This window comes from Planococcus citri, chromosome 4 (assembly GCF_950023065.1).
Source record: "Planococcus citri chromosome 4, ihPlaCitr1.1, whole genome shotgun sequence".
In the NCBI taxonomy this organism is placed as follows: Eukaryota; Metazoa; Arthropoda; class Insecta; order Hemiptera; family Pseudococcidae; genus Planococcus; species Planococcus citri.
The window spans coordinates 19,721,478-19,743,951 of record NC_088680.1 but is presented as its reverse complement, the minus strand read 5'-3'; the positions used below and the strand labels follow the sequence as shown (position 1 = coordinate 19,743,951).

General features: G+C 32.8%; 3 protein-coding genes across 31 annotated transcripts in view; 1 reads left to right on the top strand and 2 right to left on the bottom strand.

Annotated features, from left to right (window-relative positions):
* The first annotated feature begins 9 nt into the window (after positions 1-9).
* Positions 10-3,335, top strand: LOC135845723 (uncharacterized). Of its 2 annotated transcripts, none has more exons than XM_065364518.1 (2): positions 10-166; positions 853-3,335. In XM_065364518.1, exon 2 carries the CDS (start codon positions 991-993, stop codon positions 3,151-3,153), a length of 2,163 nt encoding a protein of 720 aa, XP_065220590.1. In that variant the 5' UTR covers positions 10-166; positions 853-990; the 3' UTR covers positions 3,154-3,335. The 2 variants fall into 2 exon arrangements, with proteins under 2 accessions (XP_065220590.1, XP_065220591.1); XM_065364519.1 differs by lacking the exon at positions 10-166 and adding an exon at positions 250-666.
* A 2,603-nt stretch (positions 3,336-5,938) lies between these two features.
* LOC135845658 (non-lysosomal glucosylceramidase-like) lies at positions 5,939-10,726 on the bottom strand. 2 transcript variants are annotated; one of them, XM_065364412.1, is made up of 17 exons: positions 10,364-10,726; positions 10,206-10,294; positions 9,957-10,137; positions 9,702-9,867; positions 9,530-9,629; positions 9,329-9,447; positions 9,138-9,249; positions 9,033-9,047; positions 8,819-8,954; positions 8,585-8,710; positions 8,115-8,234; positions 7,786-8,030; positions 7,448-7,706; positions 7,220-7,362; positions 7,027-7,133; positions 6,763-6,954; positions 5,939-6,687 (listed from the first exon to the last, which is right to left on the bottom strand). In XM_065364412.1, exons 1-17 carry the CDS (start codon positions 10,501-10,503, stop codon positions 6,502-6,504), a joined length of 2,436 nt encoding a protein of 811 aa, XP_065220484.1. In that variant the 5' UTR covers positions 10,504-10,726; the 3' UTR covers positions 5,939-6,501. The 2 variants fall into 2 exon arrangements, with proteins under 2 accessions (XP_065220484.1, XP_065220485.1); XM_065364413.1 differs by lacking the exon at positions 9,033-9,047 and having other exon boundaries at positions 10,364-10,725.
* A 389-nt stretch (positions 10,727-11,115) lies between these two features.
* bent (projectin protein bent) overlaps positions 11,116-22,474 on the bottom strand; it is a 136,882-nt gene continuing 125,523 nt past the window's right edge. For all 27 annotated transcript variants that reach the window (XM_065364383.1, XM_065364385.1, XM_065364386.1 and 24 more), the window contains 13 exons: positions 19,747-19,899; positions 19,440-19,666; positions 19,057-19,347; positions 15,944-16,137; positions 15,627-15,861; positions 15,372-15,538; positions 15,172-15,277; positions 14,855-14,997; positions 14,609-14,765; positions 14,329-14,454; positions 11,906-12,103; positions 11,698-11,811; positions 11,116-11,592 (listed from right to left, as the gene is read on the bottom strand). In XM_065364383.1, coding sequence (XP_065220455.1) covers positions 11,393-11,592; positions 11,698-11,811; positions 11,906-12,103; positions 14,329-14,454; positions 14,609-14,765; positions 14,855-14,997; positions 15,172-15,277; positions 15,372-15,538; positions 15,627-15,861; positions 15,944-16,137; positions 19,057-19,347; positions 19,440-19,666; positions 19,747-19,899 — 2,311 coding nt within the window. In that variant the 3' untranslated portion in view covers positions 11,116-11,392. The remainder of the gene's footprint in view (positions 11,593-11,697; positions 11,812-11,905; positions 12,104-14,328; positions 14,455-14,608; positions 14,766-14,854; positions 14,998-15,171; positions 15,278-15,371; positions 15,539-15,626; positions 15,862-15,943; positions 16,138-19,056; positions 19,348-19,439; positions 19,667-19,746; positions 19,900-22,474) is intronic.

Genomic DNA, 22,474 nt, shown 5'->3' with positions numbered 1-22,474 from the left:
TTTTGATAAGAACTCTGAAATTTTTTTGAAACCGCCAGAAATTTTTGAAAAATTTGATCGTTTTTATGAAATAATTCCGTAAAATTTGTAATTTTATGAAGTTAGAAAGTTGGTAACGTTTATACTGAGTAATTGAGATAACTTGTCATGTCACGATGAGTTGAAGGTAAATTTATTCGACTGTGATTCGATTCCATTGGCATTTTCGTCCTTTTGTTTTCCTTTTCATGTCCTTTTCCTCGTATTCAATCAAAATTTCAAATATTTTATTGGTTATTTAAAAAAACGTTTATTCGTGAAAATTTTGCAGATTGCAAAGAAAGTTTAGTTTATCTAAAGATTTTACAGTCAAGTGTTGAGACTTACCTATTCCTATAGTATGATGTAATACAGTAAAATATGACATCTCATAACTAATGAATTCGAACTCCAAAGGACAAAATGCAAAAATAGGCACCGGTAAAAGTTTCTCTACAATTCTACATTAAAAGACAATCACTGAGTCAAGTTTTTTCATGTTAAAAATGACAGTTCGTCAGATGATGCTTGCTTGTTTGTTGAAATTCTAAACACGGTTTATTCAATTAGGTATATTTATATCATTCGACGGCTAAATCGTTTCATTTTCGGTTCAACTCGTTAAACTGGAAGCTAAACATTTTCGTGGTATGTAAACGCAACACCTTTAGTGAAAAGAATGAGAATTGCTTAGTCTAGCTTGTTGTATTTTAATCTCTGCAAAACAGTATGTAAACCTCTCGTCTTCCTTGTAAACAGCGTTAAATTCATCACAACACATTTTCATGATTTTTATTAGAAAAATCAACTCAAACTTCTCGTTTTTATTTGCAGGTATCTGAAGGCGGACACTCCTGCTTCCACTTCCTATTGTACTACCAACGTATTCGATCAATTGGAGGGATATGGGATTGAATTAGAGAAACAACTCTGATTTGACTGAGAATAAATTGCCATTTGAATTATTGTATAATGGAGGCGTCTGCTGTTGCAGCGAACCTATCGAGAGCATTGAACCTGGAAAACGACAAATTCGAAGCTATCACAAAACCTAATGCTTGTGAGTTTTACGAGGCTGTACCTACTCTGCAGAAAATAGCTCCTTTTAAGGTAGCAGTTGATATATGGCGATATGCAATAGGCCTCGAGAATCCCTCAGCTCCATTACCATACAATGCTGAAACAGATAGTTACGTTTTATTCTCCGAAAAAGATACATTGGAGATCGTCGATAAATTGCAACAGAATTTTCCCGAGTATCCCTTCATTCGAGAAGTCTTGGTGGATTGTCTCGACGTGGTGAAAAATGAAATGATCAGATGGGCTAATTATTACAGAAAAAATATTTTCATCGAAAAAGGCAAAAAAACTTGGGCATTGGTTAAATTATCAGATTTACTGTTTTGCGAATGGTTACCATGTGGAAAAATTGACGACAGAAAGACCGCCTTGAAGATGTTATCTAATGCCAGACTAACTGAGGTGGATACGTTCAAAATAATGTGTAAATATTGTTTGGAAGATAGTATAAAAGAATTGAAACCCGGTTCGCTTCCCAAACGTTCTCTCAAAAAAATAAGATTCGATAAAAATCCTCTAATGTACTATTGGCTTTGTCACATCAACGATGAATTGCATAAAATACCAAAAAAAGAAGACGAATCGATCGAATCTTTCTTGATTACTGCAGATGACGTAGATAACTGGCCGGCCATCGAGTTCTTCTGGGATCGTTTGAGCGCAGAAGAACAACTCACCAAAGCTGAAGAATTACTCGATCGAAGACCAGAATTTCAAAAGGAGTTATTTTTCAAAATGAACGAATTTCAAAGAGATACAATCTTGTCGAAGAAACCGTTGGAAATCATGCGTAATTTTTTCTTCCTACCTTCATGCGAACGATATGTTTTCTCAATTTGGACCAGTTTGGTGCGAACGATAACGTACGAAAAATTCGCCCAAGTTTTCTTAGATCTTTTGAACGCCAGTCTTCCAGATCACGTTGAGAGATTACGATGCCTTGTCGAAATGTGGCACAGCTCTCCTCTCAATTTGAAAACTCTCGCATTGGAATCCATAGCTGAAAATGTTGTCTTGTCGCATATCAAAGATTATTGTCCAGAAGGGCAACAAGCACGTACTCTGTTGCCTTGTTATCCTGATTTCTTACTAGCATTCCTATCTAGCGCCAGTATCGAGTTCAGAAAAAATATCTTGTTTAAGCACGGAGATAAATTAATCACTCATAATGATTCGCATATGATTGATCAACTAATGGAACTCTGTCTCGCTGACGACAACGACATCGCCGAGTTCAGAAAATACTTATCAGATTCCGAGATTGTTCAGAAGTATTGTTGCATGATGCTAGTTGAATATTCCGAATATTACGACCACGATCGATTATCAGGTTTCGTTAATTATTATCTTCCTGATCCGCAAATCAAAGCTAATTTAATGGTTAATCTCGTCCCACGTGCGGGAAGTTTGATTAATTTCTTCAATTGTGCGATCGGATTCATCAACGATCGTTTGAATATTTCATCCGAGGAAACAATAGAACTAAAGAAACGTATGATTTGGTTGTATGCAACCCATCATCATCAATTCAGATGGGTCAGTTATTACGCTCGCGAATTCGTCACCGATATAGTTACCAAAGTCCTTGACGCTGAAGAGTTGAAGAAGTATAAAAGTACAGCTCTAGAAACATTTCGATCGAGTTATAAATGGTGCAACTTCGACGAAGAAAGTATTCGAGGATTTCTTCAGTGGTGTTTTGATCAAGATACCGAGAAAATATCCAAGTTCAAAAAATCACTCTCGATGGATAGCGTGTTCGATTATTTCTTCAGTTCCGAGCGTGATCGTCGTTTTCCTAGTACTGATTCTGAAGATGAAGGCGTGGCATGGGATGGTGAGGCACATTTCGATCTTTTGCATCGAATATTACTTTGGTATTACGAAGATCCAGTAAAAGTAAAAAAGTATAAACAGGTTAAAGCAATCGAATTACATTTGAAGCGACGAAATCAAGTTCATGGGTTTCTATTATGGTGTTTGGAATATGATCAAGCGGAAATTAATAACTTCATACAGTTTGCTAGTTTTCGTCGAAGGCAGTTATACGAGTAGTTTCGATAATAGTACTTATATTACTTATACGTAGATTGTTTAATAATCGTCTTTTCTATTACTTTATTACTTATTGTTTCAATATTTTCGTAAAACAAATGTATGTGTATTTTACTTTTTTTTTAATGTTTAATTTAAAATGTAGGCGATTCTTTTGAAATATTAAAAGAAATTCAAGGTGATGTATTTTATTCTATCAAATGATCCTAGTCTGTTGAGTGTCATTGATCGGAATATACATTCGTGAATGAAAAATTATTAATTAGGTAAATGATAAGCTCTTGACTCCTACAATTCGAAATAATTTTTGAATGAAGATGGGAGATTTAGCAATATTGTAATTTCACTTATAGACGACCTGATCCCGTCTTTGAACTTGTAGATACTTGTCTATTGTTGACTTCATTCATCATTCATCACCCTTATGACTTTTAATTTATTACAGGGTGTCCAAGAATGGAATAGGTACGGGGTTTTGAGGTTTTGATAAGCCAAAATGTGAAAACAATTTCCCTCAGTCTCAGTCAAAATCGAAAAAATTCGTTTGAGTTTAGTGTTTAGTAATAAATGGTTAAGCTACTTTCGTGTTTCATCGAAGCAATTACTCAAACGCCCATTTATCTAATGATTTTAGTTTACTTTTCAATTTTCAAGAAGGAAATTTTCTCTCCTTTTTGATAAAATCAAAATTATTCATTCTTGGGCAATGGAAACCTTACAAGGGAACCTCTTGAGGTATGACACTCCGATTTGAACGGGACCACGATTTTTGGAAAGAGCATAGTCTAAAACCCCAAAACCAAATTTTCAGCTGCCCAAGTTCATTTTTCGATTTTTGGCGAATTTTTGAAAATTCATAATTGACTGTTTTTGGCGATTTAAAATGCTTTTTTTTAAAAAGTACGTACTTGATCAATAAAAATGGCCAAAATAAGTCCCAAAACTAATATTAATTACCCAAAACCAAATTTCACCATTTCCAGCCATTTTGGAGCCTCCAGCGCAATTTTTCAATTTCTCCAGAATTTTGAATTTGCTCCAGAAGGCGAGAATATGAAGTTGGGCCGCTAAAAATCGAGTTGCATATTACACTCGACCTGTTTAACGAGTTTATCCACATTTGAGCCGATTTTGAGAGTGAAACCTCAAAAGTGATTTTTTGACCAGCCTTTTCAAAATTAAAAAATCAAAAGTTTCCCGTTTGTGTGGAAATTTTTGGAATTGAACCGAATTGCTGTATTTTGTCCAAAACTAACCCCCAAATCCAAATTTCACAATTTCCAGCCATTCTGGAGCCTCCAGCGCGATTTTTCATTTCTCCAGAATTTTGAATTTGCTCCAGAAGGCGTGAATATGCAGTTGGGCAGCTAAAAATCGAGTTGTATATTACACTCGACCTGTTTAACGAGTTTATCCACATTTTAGCCGATTTTGGGAGTGAAACCTCAAAAGTGATTTTTTTACCAGCTTTTTCAGAATCAAAAAATCAAAAAAATCAGAAGTTTCCCGTTTGTGTGGAAATTTTCGGAATTGAACCGAATTGCTGTATTTTGTCCAATACTAACCCCCAAATCCAAATTTCACAATTTTTAGCCATTCTGGAGCCTCCAGCGCGACTTTTCAATTCTCCAGAATTTTTGAATTTGCTCCAGAAGGCGTGAATATGAAGTTGGGCAGATAAAAATCGAGTTGTATATTACACTCGACCTGTTTAACGAGTTTATCCACATTTTAGCCGATTTTGGGAGTGATACCTCAAGAGTGGTTTTTTGACCAGCTTTTTTCAAAGTTAAAAAATCCAAAAAATCTAAAATTTCTCGTTTGTGTGGAAATTTTTGTATTTTGTCCGTAACTAACCCCCCGAATCAAATTTTCTCAATTTCCGGCCCTTCTGGAGCCTCCAGCGCGATTTTTCAAATTTCTCCAGAATTTTGAATTCGCTCCAGAAGGCGTGAATATGAAGTTGGGCACCTAAAAATCGAGTTGTATATTATACTCGACCTGTTTAACGAGTTTATCTACATTTGAGCCGATTTTGAGAGTGAAACCTCAAAAGTGATTTTTTGACCAGCTTTTTCAAAATTAAAAAAATCCAAAAAATCAAAAGTTTCTCGTTTGTGTGGAAATTTTTGAAATTCACGCGAATCGCTGTATTTTGTCCAAAACTAACCCCCAAATCCAAATTTCACCATTTCCAGCCGTTCTGGAGCCTCCAGTGCGATTTTTCATTTTCTCCAGAATTTTGAATTTGCTCCAGAAGACGTGAATATGAAGTTGGGCAGCTAAAAATCGAGTTGTATATTATACTTGACCTGTTTAACGAGTTTATCTACATTTGAGCCGATTTTGAGAGTGAAACCTCAAAAGTGATTTTTTGACCAGCTTTTTCAAAATTGAAAAATCAAAAAAATCAAAAGTTTCTCGTTTGTGTGGAAATTTTTGAAATTCATGCGAATCACTGTATTTTGTCCAAAACTAACTTAACCCCCAAATCCAAATTTCACAATTTCCAGCCATTCAGCGCGATTTTTGAATTTCTCCAGAATTTTGAATTTGCTCCAGAAGGCGTAAATATGAAGTTGGGCAGCTAAAAATCGAGTTGTGTATTATACTCGACCTGTTTAACAAGTTTAATTTCTTCACAAACGGTTATTTTTTGATTTTTTGGATTTATTAATTTTGAAAAAAGCTGGTCAATTGTCATTTGCAGTTGGTTCTGCCCTCGAGATGATTTGGAAACTGTCGCCAGCGTTTAAAAAATATCAAGTTCAATGACTCATTCAGTATTTTTTGGTTCGTATAATCAGTATAATCATAATAAAACTACATTTTTCATCACAATTGACATTGAAAATCTCTCACTTAAATGCTTAAAATCAAGGAAAAAATAAATATAACATTCGAATAAAATAAAAAGGAATAGAAATTAACGTAGGATAATAAAATAAACGATATGCAAATTCTACGATAAAAAAACAAACAATTTAACTACTCCGATCGATATTATAGATTCAAAGTACGAGAAACGAATGGTAAATTACACTCAAACACACACGATTGCTGTGATCAATCACTTATAAACACTTGAACACCAACATTACAATATCGATTCGTAGGTATATATTCCTAATAACAAATACTGAACATACTTCAAAATTGATGACGATAACAAAACATGTAAAAATAAAAACAAAAGAAACAAAAATATCACTACGAAAGCGTAAACGTGAAATCAAAAATAAAATCGCAACAACAAAACCGATTAGGTACTTTCTCGTTAAAAAAAAAGAATCATAATTCACTATACACAATCCGAGCATTAGAAGAGATCATCCGTTGAGTAATTATCTACTCGTTTTTCTCTTTTTGTAATGCTTTCTGAATAGACCAGATACTCAAAGGTCTCATGTAGCCGACCGATCGAATGTATCTGTTTTCATATAACGCTTCCGGCGTTTCGAACGCCATTCCTATTTTATTGTACACAGTTTCATATACTCCTTTGGCTGTATGTAATCCTTCTTCTTTCATACCCTGTGCATTTAAGAATCATTGTTAGCCAACCAGTCAAAACCAGAATAATTCGTAACGAAAATTACAAAATTTTACCATGAAAATTAAATGCGAAGCTAGACCGTATGTTACTCCAGTCCATACTTCTTGACTTTGAACCGAGCTTTTATCGACGTGACCATTCGGTAGCATTCCGTTTACAGCTCCACTTTCGCCATTTTTGAATCGTTTCACGTTGTTTTCGTAGATGGTGTGGAGAGCTTTACGAACATTCTCCGTCGGTAATATCTGCAATCAGAGGAATGAGTTATTCGAAGGATGGCGATTTTATTCGAGTATTTTGGAAGCTGATTTACTTACCGGTTCCGTGATTCCACTCGCTTGTAAGTACCACATTCCGCATAATTGATCGGCCATTATTGCTTTGGCGTCTTCTGCCTGGCTCGAATCGAAATCGTAGTAATTTCCTGGTTAGATGATAAGAAAATATATATATCATAGAGACGATGATTTAGTTTTTTTTTTAAAAATAATTCATCGATTAAAAACTCACCATTCCATAATTTTTTATTGTACACAGATTTAGCTTGCGTCAATACCGGTGTGAATTTCTCCTTGGTACCTTTATCGTCAAGAGTCGCAGCCATTTCAACTGTAACACGTAACGCTGCAAGCCATAAACCTCCGCAATATGCACTGCACAATCATCAAATATACTAGATTAGATCAGGATCGAAGAAAAAAAAACTAGCGACGAATCAATCAATTCAGATTCACTCACCTAACACCACTCATTGTCCAAGCATCATACGTCTGATCTGGGAATCCGCCGTTTTCGATCATACCATCGTTATCTGCATCCCATTTGAGGCAACAGTTCATAATAAGTTTCACCTGAGGCCACATATCCTTCAGGTAAATATCGTCTTTGGTATAAACGTAGTCTCGATAACATTGCAAAACGAATTTCAAATTCAAATCTTTCCAGTCGGTGACGTCGTGCACTGGGTACGAGTTGATTCGTATGAATGGTTCTTCCTCTGCGAATGAATTTCAACAATTCGTTAATTTTTTACAGATCCATTTCAAGTTAGCATTTACGAAGACCTCGCTTCTCACCAGGATCGCCGATATCGTGAGGAATACAATTAGCTTCCTTCCTATGTCCAATGTGTCCATTGAACAAAAACCACTGCCAGGAATCATCCACAACGGTGACAGCATCGCGAAAATCGTACTGGACTCCGAGTTGTAATTTAGGCCATAAATCTGCCAAAGCGAACGAAGCGTAGAAATGTACGTCGTACGTGTTGTACATACGATATTCGTGACCTTCGAGGTAAGCAAATCTTCCAAATTCCTTTCTGTAAACAATTCGAATTAGTAATCGTTCGATCAGATGACGAAACATTGTTGGTTTAAATCTCCGGCGAGATGAGATGAATTACCTCACGTCTGTGACCTGTAATTTATTTTCGTCTGTGTCTGCGTTAACCCAAATCGTGCCACCGTCTGATATGAAATACAGTTCGTTGAATATGGCGCTTTTATACCAATCTGGTAGTGCACTGGAAGCAAACAGAAAAGAAGAATGAATTGAAATTTCCATTTTTGGAGAAATTATTATTAATCGTACGAACACTATGTATCGAAATTTCCTTCGTGTTCAGAAAAAAATCGCCCCCCCCCCCCAAAAAAAAACCATTATGAGTACCCTCAGTTTTCATCCAAGACCAAAATATTCCACTCTTCCAAAAATAACCAACTGAACCGCAGCATAAATCGATTCGTCATTAAAATATTCATTTTCAACTCGTCGACAGCAGCTTACTCGTAGCTTCGTCGTCAATCGATATCCTCAATAGTAAAATTTTAAACACTCTGCTAATTTTTTTCGTCGATACACTCGAATACGTACCTCTCGTTTAGAACAGGATTCTGCCAATTATCGATGTCTTTTTCCCATTGCGGATAATGCGTTAATGCGTAATGACACATTATTATTCCGGCCGCGTCGTCGTTGCCGAAATACTTGGTGTAATATCTGCAATCGAAAACGAACGTTCCAAACGGAAGAATTAATTTCGCACGCTACGAATGGATAATTGTAATCTACTACGTCACACCAGCTTATCAAATTTAATCGTATTACCGTTCGTAAGTGGCCAGCTTATTACGAAATTGTACAAAAGGCATGTGCCATATTAAAGCAAATTCCAAGTTTCTCTCTGTATCGACGGGGACATTTATTTGAGCACATACGGCGCCGGCAATATCACCGAAGTATTCTAGATTAAAAAACGAAATAATAGAAAGAGTTAGATTCGACGTATTTACTTCGTTTTTAGAACTGATTTATCGAATACCTTTTTGTCCTTCTTCTGAAGGCGAAAAATATCAAAAACAAATATCGAATTAATACCGATCCTACGAGTAATACGACTTGGATTAATTCTGAAATAAATACTCACGTACATGAGAAGCTAGTTTTCCAGAAAACCCGCCTTTTTCTCTCAACTTATCCCATAACGTTACACCGGATCCTTTGGGATTGAAACACGAACTGGTAACGTTGACATCAGGCTGTAAAAATAATCAAGCGTCGATATGGTAAACTGAATTTAATAATGAAAGAAAGACTTGGCCAATTTCACATTCTTACATCTTCTTTAACACCAATAACGTAGGTACATTTAGACGAGTTTATTTTATTAAAGATTTCGACTCCGGTTACTTTGCTGTCATCGCTGTCGTACGTAAAACTACCACATTCGTTGGCTCCTGTGATTTATAAACAAAGTATTTCAAAATTAGTATCTACGAATTGAAAATTTCAATCAGCTAATGTGTTTTTGTCGTTTACCTTTGTACCCTTTCATACAAAATGTTATCGATACTTTGAGATCTTCAGAATTGAAATTTCGAACCGTCCAGATCAATACTCCTCCTGGTAAGCAGCTATCCTATAAAGTGACCGATTCGAGTTTAGTTTACTTATCAAAGAATTTGTTATCATTGTAAAACAATCTGCTAACTTTATAATTATGAGGTATCACAGGTGAGACTTGTCTACAAATAAGTTCAATTTTACATTCGGGAATGTAGTATTTAGTCCAAGAACGCGGATAGAGAGCTGTGTATTCGGCATTCTCACCAGGAAAATTCCATTTCCAATAACTCAAGTTACCCGATTGAGGACCACTGTGAAATAAAATATACTCGGTGAATATTGAATATTGATAATGAATTTAAATACGAAATAATGAAACTATCTTGACGATATGAAGTACCTGCTGGTTGATAAGACGTTCTGATAGATGGTAACCTCTTTCGAATCACGTACAGTGACGATGAACTGATCGGCGTCTATAATATCGTATTCGTATATACCAGGTTTCATTTGTAGTCTACAAAATTCTCCTTTGAATCCACGTCCTATAGTGCCACCACCTATACCTCCTAACGGTACACCTGTTGAAAGAATTTACCTCGATTAAATACACGATCTGGGTGCTACAGGGAGATGAGTTTCATCTTACCGTAAATCTGCTTAGGAACGATAGTAAATATGTAATCCATGACCGGTTTCCGACGATGAAAATAACACCAGAATTGATACAGAAGATACCTGCAAATAATGGAATTTTACTCAACTGTACGTGGTGACCGGAGACGATAAGAAATCATTAAAACGTACCTGATTATTAGACGAATCAAAGAGAATACGATTCTAAACGATGGAGTGAAATTCTGATCCCTTTTTTCGGGAAAAACATGGTTCAGTTTCACTTTCCAGCCGAATGCAGGAATGGAATTTGATGATTTTGAAGTATTCATCGCTGACTAATTCGCTGATTTTATCATATTCTGTAGGGATAAAATTTGGCGAAAGAATAGAATTCTTTACCTAACGCATAACACCTCACGAACACGAATACTACAATTAGAAATTTAGAAAAGATAACTGCAAAAGTGCAAATATTTTTATCAGCTTCTACTTTTTCTTCACTACAGTGGGAACAGGTGGGAACATCAAATTCTCACGTTAAATTTTGCATTTAAAGTGGGACAGAAACAGAACAAAGTTTCCATTTTGTTCCAATAGATGGCGCGGTGTGGCCGTTTAGAATCATTATATGTATTTTAAAATCTTCAGTCGTTGTCAGAATAGTTGCCTATCGTGATTTCTGCAGGTGTTTCAATTTAATTTAATTATTTATTTTTAAACGATTTATGATGGGAATTTGACCCAACAAAAGCCCAAAATGAGGGTTTCTTAGCACGTGGAATCCAACGGTATGATTATTTTCACGATACGATGAATATTTCTTGGAGAAATCGACGTTTTAAATTCAAATTCGTTGTTTTTTTTCGATATTTTCATTTTTCATGACCTTTGAAATTAATTACTTTATGATTACCCTATTAAAACGGAAAATAACAAATAAATTATTTAAATAATTGAAATAATTTATTTACAATGTATTATAAAATGACAATGGCCAACGGCATAATGTTAAATATTATTAAATTGAACGCGGTTTCATCTTGCAAGGAACTCTATTCGTTTCGTTTTTTTTTTAAATTTATTATACACATAGCGACGAGCAAAATAAATTAGTTTATCAGTAAAATAGAAAAGAGAAAACAAACACCAATTTTTTTAAAAATTAAACAACTGAGCTTTGGCAATAGGCCGCGAGCGTAAACACATTTTTTTTTATTTTTACAAATCAGCATTTAAGAAAACATTCAGCGAAAATGCGGCGCTGGTTTCGCCAGTTTCGTGAGTCGCGCAAACGGTGTATTGAGCTGTATCGTCGTGCATAACGTTAGAAATAGTTAATTGGAACTTTTGATTCGATTGTGTGAATTGGTATCGAACATCGTCGTCTTTGATCTGCTGTAAATCTTTCATCCAAACGACTGGAAAAAGAGAAAAAATAATTAAAGACGATGATTATAGAATTGGTGGTAATAATAATAATAATAATAATAATGGGAGTATTAATATTGAAATGGAAATCTCACCTTTGTTAGGTACACTTTCGGTTTCGCATTCGAATTTTACTGTTTCGCCTTCAGAGAGTGTTGCAGAACGTGGGAATGTTTTGAACACAGGGCCACTAGGTTTTACATTCGGTTCTGTAAAAATTTTACGTATTAAATTAGATACCCTTATCCATGTATTTGATACAAATCGACGATTATTTTAGAAAAATAAATAAAACCTTCGTACCTAATACGAAAATCGTACAACTACTAAATGATTCTCCAGCGTCGTTAAATGCCTCGCAAGTATAAACACCCGAATCTTCGGGGAATATTTCAGCTATATTTAATTTATATATGTTGGCCACATTACTATATTCGAAGTCTTTGCTAGGTTTAATTTCTTTATTGTTGTGCAGCCAAATAACGTCGAACTTCTCAGCACCTGAAAAAAGACCAAAAAGGAGATTTTAGTCATAAATTCCAGCTGTGATCTTTTTGATAGAAAAGCAACAGTTGAATAACAGGGTGTTTAATAAATAGGACAACATGCTGAAGTAGGATAAAAGCTGACAAAATTATATTCAAAAGGGAACAAATTTATGAAAAATTACAATTACAAACATATACGAAGTTTTATTTAAAAAATCAAAAAAAAAACATATTTTCAATAATAATTTTGGCAAAAAAACTTGGGACTAAAAAGTGAACCCGCCAAATTCCATTTTATTTTTATCGAAGATTATGATTTAAAAAAAAATTAATAAAATATAAATTTAAATAAATAAAAAAAATAAAATTATTATTCATTTTTTTTATAGTAAAAATTTTATTCAATAATTTTAACTTTTTTCATTAACATTCAATTATGTACTTATTAAAAAAATAAAAAGTTCACTTTTTCATTTCCAACTTCCTGGATATTTTGGCAAGCAACCTGGACTTTTTTCTTGCAATTATGGCAAAAACAAAAAATTTTGGCAAAAGAAAGACTTTCACAATTTTGACCAAAAAAAAAATTCTAACAATTTTTCAGAAATTTTGACAAAAAATAAAACTGTTACATGTTTTTGACAACAAATCGAACTATTCAAAAAGAAAACTACTTAGGATAATTTTGCCCAAAATTAGAATTTCTTGGAAATATTTTTTAAAAAAATGATAAGCACTTTCTGACAATTTTGAATAAAACAGAACTTTTTTGACAGCTTTGAAAAAATTATAACCTCTAAACGATTTTGGCAAAAAACGGAACTTTTTACATTTTTTGGGTAAAAAATAAGATTCTGTTTTGTAATTTTAACGAAAAACGGTGCCAAAAATTGGACTTTACTTTTTTGCCAATTTTGAAAAGAAGCAGGACTTTCAAATGACTTGAAAAGAGTTTTGACAAAAATAAAACCTTCCATTTTCATTAAATTAGTCAAAAAATGTGCTTTTTTTTGAAATTAGAAAAAAAATAGAATCCACAGCAACAATTTTAGAGAAAAATGAGACTTTTTGACAACTTTTGGCAAAACGCAGAACTTTTTAAAAAATTTAGACAAAAAATTGGATTTCTGGCAGTTTTGATTTGAAAGGAAATATGATCATACCGGAAATTTTGGCAAAAAATAGGAACCTGGTCGTGAATTTTGAAGAAAAAAAAGAACGTTTTGGGCGATTAAGGCAGAAATAAGCACTTTTCAAATATTTAGGGAAATATGTAGCAGGAATTTTTTGAAAAGTTTTATAAAAAATTGGAGCTTTCGTTTTCTTGACAACTTTGTAAAAAAATATAATCTGAAAATTTTAGCAAAAAAGACTTACTAACAATTTTGGCAAAAAAATAACTTTTTTGGTAATTTTTTGAGTATTTTAAAAAAATGTATGCCAAAAACGAGTATGTTTTAAGCAATTTCGACAAATATTGGAACTTTTTTAACAATTTTGGCAAAAAAACAGGACTTTTTTGAAAGTTTTGAAAAAATTTGAAATTTTTAACAATTTTGGCAAGAAATGAAACTAAGATGATATAATTTATCGCAAAACAACGCTTTTTTTTTAGAAATTTAGGCAAAAAACTGCATTTTTTCGAAATTTTTTATCAAAAATAAGACTGTTTTTTAGTAATTTTGAAAAAGTTGAGGATTTTTCAACAATTGCAAAAAACTAGTATTTTTTAAGCAATTTTTAACCATTCTGGCAAAAAACAGTACACTTTTTTGGAAGTTTTAAAAAAATTAGAACTTTTCAATAAAAATGAAACTATTTGATAGTTGACAAAAATGACCCACCTTTTTAAATGTTCTGGTATCAAAGCAAAACTTTTCAACAAATTTTTCAGAAAAATATACTTTTTAGCAATTTTGTTTGACAGAACAATGGATTTTTTTGGAAATATATACCAAAAAATGGCATTATTGTTGGAAAAACAATACTTTTTTGGGGAGAAATTTAAATCAAAAACAAAACTGAATCATTCAGTCAATTTTAGCGAAAAAAACAAAACTTATTTGTCACTTTTTTTTAAATTAGACTTTTTGGTCAATTAAGGGAAAAATTAGCAATTTCTGAATGTTTCAGCAAAATAAGCTGGATTTTTCTCAGTAATTTATTTTGTCAGAAACAGGATAACACAACACACGAGCAAAAAACAGCGGACACTCTGAATACGAGTCAATTACTTACCAATGATTCGACACTGTAACGTCACAGGCTCGCCGTCTTTAACGTACATCGATGTTAAATGGCTGACTATTTTTGGTACACCGTCTCCACATGCGCTGGGTTCGTTCGTATCTGATTTCTCATTCACTGCAATTAAAATATTTCACAAAAAAAATTAAAATTAGAATTAAAAAATTAATCAATTGATTGATGACTTTAACAAAAAAAATTGTATTTCATTGGAAGTTACGAGACCCTTCTATAGACCCTCTCTTCCTCCGGTACTTTTAGATCTACTTACATTTTACAGTCAATTTACAACGAGTTTCTACAGATCCCAGAGAGCTGGTTGCTTTACAAACGTATTCTCCTTCATCTTCGGGGAATATTTCGCCTATCCTTAGTGTGGCTATACCATTTTTGTACTTCAAGTCTACAGCTTCAGATGAGGTTAAAGTCTGCAGAGAAAAAAAATAATTAAAATTGACAATTTTACCGAGAACTTGGAAGATTAGAGCCAGTCTATAATATGGATAATTATAATTACCTTTCCATTCTTGGTCCAAGTTACTCTAGGTTCTGGGTCACCTTTCACCGTGCAACTGATTTCGCAGCTTTCGCCATCTTGAACGGTCTTATCGGATAATTTACGAGTGAAATCTGGTGGGCTCATCGTGTCATCTGAAACTTCTACAAAAACATGATTTAAAATAAAACTGCCACTAGTAAGTTCCCTCATTCATTCTACAATCTCCTCATTTCAATCAAGTCTACGAGAACTCTATAAGTCTAGGTATATGCATTCTACCCAGCCCCATTTGTCTTTTTTTCATCAATCACCTGCCCATAATCCGCACCACTTACTCGCTAATTCGGTAGTATGACTTCTGGACCTCGATGGACTGCTTCCAGTATCTAATTTCATACCATATTTTTTATCGCGAGATGAACTAAAACTGGACGATGATTTCTAAATTGAAAATGAGATAAAAAATTTTGCAATTACCTATTGGATATTAAAAAATTACAAGTGCGAAAAAAAATATTGAAGTTCCTTAGCAAACCTGTTCAGAGGACGAGTATTTGGACGAGGAAATTTTAGTACCATCGGCAGATTTACTATACGAGCTGGATTCTTCTTTTGTCGACGAGTACGAATTGCTAATAATTGGCGTTCTAGTCGTAATTATAAGTGGAGGTGGTCTCAAAGGCTGTTCGATATATTTTCGGTCTGTAAAACACAATCATCGCACATGATTACCCTCATCTCATCGTCAATTGTTCAGTAAATTCATCCAGATGGCAAACTTCCAACTCACCTCCCGAATACATGAGATTATGAACCATTCGAGCCTGTTCAGCGCTTTCCTGTTCGCCTTCAACGATAACAACGCAGGATGTTTCATCGGTACCGTGCTTATTGGTGGCAATACATTTGTATTCTCCGCTATCTTCGGGTTTACAGTCGACAAGTTCAACGGTCATGACACCGTCTGTATGAGTCATCGGGTATTCGTGTTTGGATAGTTCTTTGTGTCCCTTGTACCATTTCACCTGTGCAAACAAAAATTAATTATATTTGTAGGTATATACGTAGTAATTTATGTGATTTTCAGGGAGATTTTGAGTGACTTACCGTTGGCGGAGGTTTACCACTAACGCAGCACAGCAATTTGCAAGTTTGGTGTTCTTGGATAACACGAGGACGTAATAAGAATGTGAAACTGGGAGACGATTCTTGATCTTCTTGCCAATAATTGTAGAGCAGAGGTTCTCTTCGGCGGACTTGTGGTTTTTCTGGTCGGTATTGTGGGATTTCGCGAGGTACAGCTGTGAGAGAAAAAAACAAAAAACGTAATAAGAATTCATTCATATCGTCGATCTTTGTTTTGATTCATTTAATTGTAAGGAGCTAGGACCCTAAATTCGGGAAAATGCGATCAAATTTTAATTTTGGGAACGAAAGGATTTCAAAATTAGAATCAGAACTTTCAGTTACATTTTACAAAATTGTAGAACACGAAAGAGAGGTCGAACTGGTTTCAAAATCGAGTTCAATGCCTTCTAAAACTAATTTTGTTAGATAGGTACCATGCGAAAAAAAGACCTTCCTGCTAATTCTTTTTTTCATTCAGGTACTTGAAGACCTTCTCTTTCACATGATGTGATCATTTTACATTTTTTTTAGAATTTCAATCATTATTCAGGACGGAAAGAGGGAAGGGAGAGGGTACCAGAGGAATTAAATCGAAATTAAATGGTTTTTCGAACTCAGAAAACCCTCAATAGGTATTTTAATTTTGACAATATTTGAGATAGGCAAGTGGGAGATGGGGCTTCAAAAGAATCAGATCGAAAAAATAAGCGAATATCTGAACTCAGCACATTCAAATTAAGAAAAATCGATGCGTCGTCCATAATTTAAAACTTTCCTCAGGGCCCAGAGAGAAGACTTTGACATCATTTTTCTATTCATTTTAAATTAATTTTAGTTTTACGTATTTAATTTAACTCAAATTCAATTTAATATAAGTAGACTAAGTATGTATTTTTAATTCAGCTCATTCCACTTTTATTTCATTTACTTATGTTCAATTTAATTTATTCTACGAATTTTTCAAATTGAATTATTTACAGTTGCCTAAATTTAAATCAGATTTATTCCGAGCATTTTTTTAAACGTAGGTACCTAAGTCCAGTTTCAATCTTATGCAAAAGTTGATTTTTATTCAATTCAATTCATATTTCACAATTATGTAATTTATTTTTTGTGTGATCAACTTTTGTTCATTTTTATTTAATTTAATTCAAGTTGAACATTTTAAATTCAGTTTATTTTCAATTTAATCTATTTTCAATTCAATTTCAATCCATTTTAAATTATTTACATTCATTTTGAACATTTTCTAAAAAACATTGTTCGATTATTTCACGTAAAAATGAACTTTTATTTAATTTCTTTTACTTCAATTCACATTAATTTATTTTTTGTGTCATTATTTTTATTCATACTTATTTATTTTCAATTTAATTAAATTCATTTCAACTTCAATTCGTTTCTAGCTCAACTAAAACTAATTTTAATTCAATATTAGGTACCAGCACATTATATTTTTAATTTTAACCAGATTAAAATTTATAATTTCAACTCATTTTTAGCTTTTAATTTCATCCAACTCAATTTATTCATTTATACTTAGGTATTTCATTTTATTTCATTCATTTTGATTTATTTTTACATATATTTGATTTTGTTATTTATTCAACTTGATTGTCATTCATTTTTATTTATTATAATTATTTATTTTCAATTCATTTTAATTTCAATTTTCAACTCATTTTTAGCTTATCAGCTTATCCATCTAGCATTAACTCAATTTTTGATTTATTTCTATAATTTAGTATTATTTCATTCATTTTGATTTATTTCTAGATTAATTTGATTTGACTATTTATTTTAATTTAAGTTACTTAAGTAATTTGTTTGAATTCATTTTCATTAATTTATTTTTTGTGTCATTAATTTTTATCCATAAGGAATTTATTTTCAATTCATTTTAATTTAAACTCATTTTTTGCTCATCTTATTCAATTTATTTTTTTTTTTTCATTTAAATTCTATTTCATTTTATTTCATTTCCTTCATTTTGATTTATTTTTACATTAATTTCATTTTATTATTTTGAGTTATTTTTGGTTTTTTTAATTCATTAATTCAATTTATTCAATTTTAATCCATTTTTTCAGCTTATCTTACTCAATTTATTCATTTTGATTCAAATTCTATTTCATTTTATTTCATTTCATTCGTTTTGATTTATTTTTATATTCATTTGATTTTACTATTTTGAGTTACTTTTTGTTAAATTTTTTCCATCAATTCATTGTTTGTGTCATTAGTTCAATTTCAACTCATTTTTACTTTAGTTTATCCAACTCAATTTGTTCTTTTTTTAAATAATTTCATTTCATTTATTTTGATTCATTTCTAGATAAATTTGATTTGACTATTCATTGAGTAAATTTTTTAAAATTCATTTTCATCAATTTATTTTTTTGTGCCATTAATTTTTATCCATAAAGAATTTATTTTCAATTTATTTTAATTTAAAGGAACTCATTTTCAACTTACCTATCTTATTCAATTTATTTCATTTCATTCGTTTTAATTTATTTTTACATTAATTTGATTGGAATTTTTTTGTAACAGGGTTCAAGAAGTAACGGAGGGGAGGGATCTCAAAAAATCTCTAGATCGTTTAAATGCACTTTTCTCAGTAATTTGGACTCATTCCCATCTGTTCAAACCCGATTTATTTTTGAATTTGAAGATTACGGAGATTTAAAAAACCGAAAATTTGCCAAAATGCATTTTCACCCTTCGAACCCCTTTTGAAACTCTTAGGGCTGTCCTCTGTGGATTTACAAGCGATTAAATTTCCAATCATTTTTCTCAAATAATGCAATTTATTCAATTTGCACCAAGTTTCTTCATCCCTAAGTGCAACAATGATATTGAATTCCATAAAAAGACTGACTCCTGGCGCAAAACCCGCTTGGTCATTTTGGGCACCAAAAACTTCAAAACCTCGTTCCTTTTTTTTGAAAAAGCAAACAATCCATTTCACAGCACTAGGTATCTTGAAAATTGAAACAAAAATGAAGGCTAATCCCCACCTCGCCAATAAAATCACAGGAAAATCAGACAGGGAAGCAAAAAAATACACAAGAACGTGTAAAATAACTTACGTTGGACATTCAAGAAGACTACTTCCTCTCTGAATCCGTAATGATTTTCGGCTTTAATAATATACTCTCCTCTGTCTTCTAATTTCACTCGGTTTATAATGAAAGTATAGTCATCGCCGGCGTATCTCTTCATGAATTTCACACTCTGTCTTAATTCTTCGTTATTATGATACCAGGTGACAGTCGGTTGGGCGACGGCGATCACGCGACAGTAGAACTTGACGCTTTGACCTTCGTAGGCGAACGCGCTCTGTGGTTTGATGACGAATCTTGGCGCAGCTTGGCGACGATCTAATGTATCGAAAAAAAAATGCATTAATGATATTGCTTTTTGCAACAACAACAAAAAAACGGATTATAGGAATATTAATAATTATATTTACCGAATGAGGTATCTTGAATGCGGTATTTCTCAACCATGAGTTTCCTCAAAGAGCTGTATTCGGATAGGCGACCAATAGGTAACGCGAACGAGTCCCAGTTATCGTATTTATTGCGTAATTTGTCTCTCAAATTGATATATCTCGACGAGTCGATGGTAGTTTTGTGTTTCGAGTGTTCTCCTTGTAACCACGGATGAAGTAAGCATTCGTGAGCTGTCATTCTCTTCCTACAATCAAATTGCACAGTTAATTCAAAAATATCACTTCAAAAAAAATGTTGAAAAATAAAACTAATTCAAAAACTTACTCTTTGCTCTTGATCAATAACCTCCTAATGAAGTCTTTACCTTCATCGGAAATCTTGGCGAAAGCATTCTCATCGAAATTCCAATCACAAGCTTTAACATTCTTCAACGTTTCAATATCATTTTCTCCAGCAAAAGGTGACAATCCGCTCAACCTGTAAAAAACACCAACAAACACATTATAACAACATCACTCGTCCAACACGTCCACCAAACAACTAAATTAGTAGGCCTATATAGATCTATAGCAGATACGAACGAGTCGACCTTTTGGACGCATGACACACGTGTGGCTTATGGGCTAAAGGAGACCAGGCGTTTTGAAAAAGGAAACGTGTATTCTCTGATTACATAAATATGGTGCCAAAATATTTCCCAATAGTTGTAATTACCGCGTTAAAATATTGCCAAATAATATCACCGCCGCCGGCCGATGAAATATCTAGGTATATTTTAGAAACGAGAAAAACGTGTGATTTGGGAACAAATGCACAAATACATACATAAGTACAAATGTGGCCTATTCGAGCAGAAAAAAAGACCGGTGACCGAGGTGTCCTGAAGCGAGCTCGTTAGTTGTCGGCGGATTACAATTTTTTAATTATTGGTGCCAGGTTTATCGAGATGAGAGATAAATTTGGCATAGACCGCAATGATAGTGATGTGAATGAATATTTCTTCGGATTGGGTTGAAGTAGGTAAATTATACAAAATTGTTGTATTATATGTATGAGTTGATTATGGTGACACTTTTTTTTTTTAAATTTAATTATTAAAAAAAGTGGTCGATTTTTAAAACTTGTTCACCAACAAGACAGAGACAAACATTTTTTAATCGGAGAAAAGGGCCGAAATACACCATCAGAGCATATTTCAGCAGCCAAAATTGATTTATCGATTTTTGGCGAATTTTTATAATTTCAAACTGGGCTTATTTCAAATTAGAAAAAAAAAAATCAAAAATTGAGAAAATTAATAACGAGTTGAAGAGTAAGAATTTTTCCAGAAAGTTGGAATAATTCAATTAAAACCATATTTTGTACTTTGGGATTGAAAGAAATCTTCCTCATTTTTTCCAAAATTAATTATCTACCTACTGAAGAAAAATGAGCATACGCAAATAATCTGAGTGGATTCTGAAGAATTTAGGTCAAATGGATGAAATTATGAACGAAGGGCGGGGGCGAGGCGGGAGGCGAGGGGGTAGGAATACGATTAATCCGAATTTGCAAGAGCTGAATTCCTCAAGCTCAAGGACCTTTTTAATTAATTTTTCCTAGAATTGAAAGATTTAAAAATTCAGCAAAGACTCCAGAATTATTAAAACAAACGATGCTATTCAAATTTTTTCAGCAGAGAAGGGGGAGAGTTCAGGGGCGCATTTCGATTGAATCAAATTTTTATATAATTTGTAGGAGAAATTTGAATTCTCAAAAATTAGGCACCCTATAAATTTGAAAAATTATACGCTGAATTTCATTTTTTTTTTTTGAAATTTAACATTGCTTGAGAAAAAAAGAGAAGTAAGATGACCTCAGAAAAAAAACGTAAAAATTATTTTCAATTTTTTATCAATATTACCCCCTCCCCTCTTTCCTCATCACAGCAAAACCTCAAAGTTTCAGAACATCTGAATGACCTTGAGCACCAGTTTTTCTTCAAATTCATCCACTTCCCGTTCAAAAAATGTACTTTTACGATTTGAAAATAATATAAGTATACTTTTCAGATTTCATTTCATCTCCCTCTACCTACCTCAAAAAAGCCAATACATACGTATTAAAATTTTGAAAAAGAAAAAATCCACTAAAAATGAATCTTTCAGGATTTCTAACAAGATCTCCAAATCAACGAGGAATTTTGCAAGACTTTCAAAATGCCTCATATCAGCACAGGAACTTGAGCTTAAGCAAAGTGTTTTTGAGATTTTACCCCCCTTTCCTCCTTCTCGAAAAATGCACCTTCATAATTCGAAACTTGGCTGGAAAAAATAAAAACTAAACGTTCCATTTTTTAAAAAAATGTTTCAATTTTCAGTTTTTGTTTTAGTTTTTATCCCCTTTATTCAAAAAGAAAAAATCAATTTCAGTTTTTTCTTTCTTTATTATGTGAAAAAAAAATAAACACAAAGACACATATTTTTCCATTTTTTAAAATTATTTTTCAATTTTTGTTTTAGTTTTTACCCCCTTTATTCGAAAAAAAAATTACTTCCAATTTTGCCATTCTTTGTTATGTTGAAAAAAAAAATTAAACACACAGAAACATTATTTTTCCATTTTTCATTCATTTTTTTTGTAAAAAAAAAGAAACATAGAAAGTTGTATTTCTTTGCCAATTCCGGTATTTGACAATTTGTATTTGAGCCTTGAGAGTTGAAAGATGAAATTTGAAGAATAAATCTTCAAAAAAAGAGAAAAAAATTCCCAAAAAAATAGAATGAAGATTGATAAAAAATGTCAGTTTTCAGTTTTTGCATTTCAGTTTCAGTTTTCCAGCCTCATTTTGATTTTTCCACCTCTTAATCTCCCTCCTCCGAAAAAATGTCCATCAATCGGGTTGGTAAGGAAAGTGAAGATTTTTTCATTTTCCTTCAAGTCAAAAAAAAAAGTCTCCTCCACTTCAAGTTGTACAATACTTGTATGATTTTTAAAAAATGAAAAAAATTCACTTCATCCAAAATTTTTTATTTCTACGTCAAAATTCTTTTAAATAATCCACTATCTAACG